This window comes from Chiloscyllium plagiosum, chromosome 14, assembly GCF_004010195.1.
Source record: "Chiloscyllium plagiosum isolate BGI_BamShark_2017 chromosome 14, ASM401019v2, whole genome shotgun sequence".
NCBI classification, from domain to species: domain Eukaryota; kingdom Metazoa; phylum Chordata; class Chondrichthyes; order Orectolobiformes; family Hemiscylliidae; genus Chiloscyllium; species Chiloscyllium plagiosum.
Window position 1 is genome coordinate 33929687 of NC_057723.1, and position 6000 is coordinate 33935686.

Here is a 6000-nt window from a genome sequence, read left to right on the forward strand (position 1 = left end):
GCTGCTGTTTACCTATTATTTACTAATCTATGCTACTTAACTAAGCGATCTGCCTGTATTGCTTACAAGTCAAAGCTTTTCACTGTACCTCAGTACATGTGACAATAAATTCAATTCAATTCAATTGAATAAAAGAAAACATACATTATAGTAAAGATTAGTGGTAATCCAGAGAATTGGAAAAGTTTCAAAACCAACAAAAGATAAAGAGGAAGATGATAAACCTTGAGGGTAAATTTGCAAGTTGCATCAAGACAGGTAGCAAGACCTTCTTTAAAAATATATATAAAAGACGACAGTGGCTAAAGTTAATATTAGTTCCTTCAGAGAATGAGCTGGGCAAATGATAATGGGGATCAGGAAATGGCAGAGGAATCAAATAAACACTTTCTGTCAGTCTTCTCAGTAGATGACACTAATAGTATTTCAAAATTAATAAATAATCAAAGGGCAAAAGGTGGAAAGGAAATGTCTACGATAATTATCATTGGAGAGGAAGTGCTAGGGAAATTAATAGGGCTAAAGACCTGATGAAATGCTTCCTCAGATATTAAAAAAAAAGAGTGGATGGACCGGTGGTCGTCTTCCAAGTATCCTTAGATTCTGGAAATGTCTCAGATGATTAGAAAAGTGTCACTGTAACACCTTTGTTAAAAAAATTGAAGATGCTGGGACCATAATTATTTACAACACATATATCAATGACTTAGATGAAGAAAGTGAATGTACTATAACCAAGATTGCGGTGACACAAAAAGAGATTAGATTAGATTAGATTACTTACAGTGTGGAAACAGGCCCTTCGGCCCAACAAGTCCACACCGACCCGCCGAAGCGTATACCACCCAGACCCATACTCCTACACTTACCGCTTCACCTAACACTACGGACAATTTAGCATGTTCAATTCACCTAACCTGCACATTTTTGGATTGTGGGAGGAAACCGGAGCACCCGGAGGAAACCCACGCAGACACGGGGAGAATGTGCAAACTCCACACAGAGAGTCGCCTGAGGCTGGGAAGACAAGTGCAGAGAATGACACAAAGAGACGACAGAGGGAAATTGACAAATAAAGTGAGTGGGCAAAACTTGGCGGATGAAAAATAACTTCGGAAAGTGTGTGGTTATGTACTTTGACTGAAAGAAGAGAGGATTTGAAATATTATTTAACTAGGGTAGAACAGTAGAAAGCTACAGCACAAGCAGATTTGGGAGTCTGTGTAATCACGAAATGCTGGCATAAGGTCAAGCCACAGCTGGAAAATAGTGAACAGTTTTGTTCCCCTTAACTAAGGAAATATATACAGTATACAAAATCCCATGCAAGGACTGCACAAAACACTACATAGGACAAACAGGAAGACAGCTAACAATCTGCATCCATGAACACCAACTAGCCCCGAAACGACACGACCAACTATCCTTAGTAGTCACACACACAGATGACAAGCAACATGAGTTCGACTGGGACAACACTACTATTATAGGACAAGCCAAACAAAGAACAGCCAGGGAATTCCTAGAGGCATGGCACTCATCCACAGATTCTATCAACAAACACATCGGCCTGGACCCAATATACCAGCCACTGCAGCAGACAGCTGGAACTGCCAACCGAAAGTGGCAGAAACAAACCACGAGAAATGCCAGAGGAAACATCACATCACAGGAGGTTCCCAAGCACTGAGGATGTCACCTAGACAGGGGACGAAACGTCTGCAACACAAATTTCCAGCTCAGCGAACAGAACCACAACAGTACGGCATTAGAGGCAGTCCAGAGATGTTTCACTCTAGGGTATGGAGGGACTATTTACAAGGAGAGGCTGAAAAGGTTAAGCCTGTACTTATTGGAGTTTAGAAGAGTCTCTATTAAAACATACCAGATTCTTAGAGGATCTTACAGGGTAGATACGGAAATGTTGATTCTCCTTATGGAAGATTCTAGGGGCAGAGGGCATTATCTCAGAATAAGGGGTCCTCTTCAGAAACAGAGTTAAGGAGGAATTTATTCTCTCAAGGGTAGACAATTTATGGAATTCTTTACTGTAAAAGACTGGGTCATTAAGTATATTCAAGGCTGAGCGAGACAGATTTTTAATCAGTAAGGGAATCAAGGGTTTTGGAGGAATGTCAAGAAAGTAGAGTCAAGGATTATCAGATCAGCCATGATCTTATTGAATGGTGGAGGAGACTTGATGGGCTAAACTGAATGCTTCTGCTCCTACACGTTATGGTCTTAGTTTTTTTTTCGAACACCTATAAATACACCAATTCTTTCAATCTCGGCAATTGGAACATAGACAATTAATGTGATAAAGATGCTATTCTCATGTCCTGTGTTGATTCATCAGAAAGGAAACCCTGTGCTTTTCTGCAATGTATCACTATAATAAAACTGAAGAAACTTAAAAAAGGAATTAGAATACTCCAATCAAACTTACTGGCTGGTACATTACAGTATGTTTTTCTATCCACAAATACTGTCTGCTGTGCTGAGTATTACTGGCATTTTCTGATTTTATTTTAGTAGTTCCCATTTCTTTGTTCAATGATGCAATCTCCTGTATCTTTTTTACTCCCATTATGTTTATCAAACTCTTGACCATATAGACAAGTCTTTTTCTTATGTTTGTTTCCAGCTCTTCAAATCTTCCTTTTCATTCTTCACCACATTTTCTACATTAATCGTTTTCTTTAATAATGAGCAGCCCTGGTTTCACGTACCTTGATTTTAGTTTAGTCTTAATCGATATAATTTTATATAAAGTTAAGTTTTGAAGAGTACAACTAGTTATTACCTTTGCCCTCATAAATTCAAAGTTTTTTTTTTATAACTGATCTATCAGACCGCTGGTTAACTTTTTTGTCCAGTTAATTATCTCCTACTATCTTCTATGTTTCCTTTTTTAAAAACGTTTCCTCACCCTTTTTCATTTTCATAAAGAATTGTGCTGTGGTCACAATTGTATATTATTCCTCTTAATTACATCAGAAATTCGTCTCACTTCATTTCCAAGAACTAAATCAAGGAATGCAATTTTGCTTGTTCAATGTAAAACATACTGCTGGGGAAACACTGTCTCAAATGCATTCTAAAATGTGGGCTCCACTCCATTAATTTTAGCCTTATCTATGTGAGAATCAATATTGTCCAATAGTATTGCTCTTTTCTTCTCCCATATGTTGTCTGTTTTGGCTGGAAAAAGGTAAGGAAAATTATTATTCAAATAAGAAGCAGATTCAAAGTGCATCAGTGCAGGTGGATCAGTCTTTATGCATGAATCACACAAAGTGCCTATGCAGGTGCAGTATGTAATCAGAAAGGCAAATGGAATCCAGGCATTTATTGGAAAAGAACTGGATTATAAAAATAAAGAAGCATTGTTACAATTATATAACGCATTGGTGAGATCACATCTGGAATATTGTGTCCAGTTTCGGTCTCCTTACTTGAGGAAGGATGTGGTTGGAGGCAGTTCAGAACATGTTCACCAGATTGATTCCAGGAATGAAAGGGCTGTTGTATGAGGAGCAGTTGAATAGCTTGGGCATGCATTTGCTGCAGTTCAGAACATAAGGGGTGATCTGACTGAGATATATAAAATCCCAAAGGGGATTGATAAAGTGGATTTTCAGCAGATGCCCCCCTTGTTGACAGTCTTGAAAAAGAGGTCAAAGAGTGAGAGGAGGTAAGTTCAAAACTGATATGAGGAGAATTTAATTCTCTCAGAAACATACTGCCCCAGAGTGCAATGGAGACAGATCAAGAAAGAAATAGATAAGTTTTAGATGAAAAATGGGATAAAGGGCTATGGGGAGCAGGCAGAAAAGTGGAGTTGAGAGCAGGATAAGATCAGCCATGATTACGTTAAATGGCAGAGTGGCTTGGAGCACTGAATTACTATTCCCACTCCTAATTTCTAATTCCAATCACTCCTGTTCTGGTCGAACTCCATACTCTTCTGTCCTTCATACTTCACTGATCTCTCAAAGCTCTTTTCCTTTTACTGAATGCAGGATGGAAGTATAACAAACTGTTTGGAAGTGCAGGACACTGGAACTGCATTTATTCTCCTTCAAGACTTCTTTCATGTCACAGAATAAAACAATAAAAGGATCAGAAAGAAAGTAAGTATGTTGTGAGGAGGACCCAAGTCTGCAAAGGGATATACGTAGTTTAAGTGAGTTGGCAAAATTTAGCCCGTGGAATATACTTAATGCGAGAACATGAGACATTATCTACTTAGGTGAGAAAAACAGACAAACTCCTACTGGTTAAGATCACTGCAGAAAGATGTGCAGGTCAGGTGAATTGGCCAGGCTAAGTTGCCCGTAGTGTTAGGTAAGGGGTAAATGTAGGGGCTTCGGCGGGGCGGTGTGGACTTGTTGGGCCGAAGGGCCTGTTTCCACACTGTAAGTAATCTAATCTAATCTAATACTGCACAACAGCAGGACCTTATTGCCCTTGTAATTGAATCACAAAAGTTGAGCATACAGGTACAGTAATTAGGATGGTAAATGAAATATTGACCTTAGAAGTGGAATACAGTATCAAAGTAGGGAGCCCTTGTTACAAGAGTACAAGTTAGGCCATACTAGATTAGTTCTAATCATTTAAGCAGCAGCACTGGAGGCAGTTCAGAGAAGGTTCACTCAGTTCATTCCTTAATTGAAGAAGCTGCTTTATGAAGAGAGATTGCACAGATTGGGCCTAATTTCACAGGAGTTCAGAAGAACAAGAGATTTTACTAAAACAAAGAGGGCTTGACAAAGAAGATGCTGAGTGGATGTTGGCCCTCACCTCATAGCCCTGAAAGACAAAAATCTTTATAAGAATCAAACAACAGAACTCCACCTACAGCAGAACTCCAGAGAACAATTTTACCTAAGGATTGAACCCTGGACATTTCAACCATCATTGGTGGAAATCCTGGCCAAACTACACCAAGTTTGGGACGTAATATTGTATAGGACATTGGGCAGGCCACCTTTGCAATACTGTCCTGCTTGAGGAAGCTAAAAATCACACAACACCAGGTTATAGTCCAACAGGTTGAATTGGAAGCACTAACTTTTGGAGCACTGCTCCTTCATCAGGTGGTTATGGAGTACACAACTGTAAGACACCAAATTTATAGCAGAAGTTTACAGTGTGATGTAACTGAAATTATACATTGAAAAATACCTTGATTGCTTGTTAAGTCTCTCATCTGTTAGAAGTTTCACTTCTTTCATATGTATATCACGAAATGTTTTTAAAAAGTTACACTCTCAGGTTAACTGTAACAATTGGTAAAAACAATGACTGCAGATGCTGGAAACCAGATTCTGGATCAGTGGTGCTGGAAGAGCACAGCAATTCAGGCAGCATCCGAGGACAGGCAAAATCGACGTTTCGGGCAAAAGCCCTTCATCAGGAATAAAGGCAGAGAGCCTGAAGCGTGGAGAGATAAGCTAGAGGAGAGTGGGGGTGGGGAGAGAGTGGCATAGAGAAATGACCTGGGAGTTGCAGTGAGAGAGAGACTCCCTGAGATTCTTGTAGAGAGAGGAGGAAAACCTTCAAGGCAGGCATCCTTGCAAGAGGATTCACAGTAGGGTTAAAATCAACGAGGTAAAAACAATGACTGCAGATGCTGGAAACCAGATTCTGGATCAGTGGTGCTGGAAGAGCACAGCAATTCAGGCAGCATCCGAGGACAGGCAAAATCGACGTTTCGGGCAAAAGCCCTCCATCAGGAATAAAGGCAGAGAGCCTGAAACATGGAGAGATAAGCTAGAGGAGGGGGGGGGGGGGGAGAGAGTAGCATAGAGTACAATAGGTCAGTGGGGAAGGAGATATACACGCCGTGACATCGAACAATTCTTCCGTCGCCTCCGCCTCCAAGCTTACTTTCACAATCAGGACTCCCGCCCACCTTCCGAGGACCCCTTCGCCCACCTCCAACACACTACATCCACCTGGACACCCCGCGCTGGCCTATTACCTGCCCTCGAC

The 6000-nt window shown here is 40.5% G+C and overlaps 1 protein-coding gene across 11 annotated transcripts in view; it reads right to left on the reverse strand.

Annotated features, from left to right (window-relative positions):
- LOC122556611 (rho GTPase-activating protein 26-like) overlaps positions 1 to 6000 on the reverse strand; it is a 241669-nt gene that overhangs the window by 31864 nt on the left and 203805 nt on the right. The window contains exon 20 of one of the 11 annotated variants that reach the window (XM_043703512.1): positions 4744 to 4815. The exons of the other annotated variants lie outside the window; for them this stretch is intronic. Coding sequence (XP_043559447.1) covers positions 4803 to 4815 — 13 coding nt within the window. The 3' untranslated portion in view covers positions 4744 to 4802. Of the gene's footprint in view, positions 1 to 4743; positions 4816 to 6000 lie in introns of those variants that run through there. 11 annotated transcript variants of the gene reach the window in all.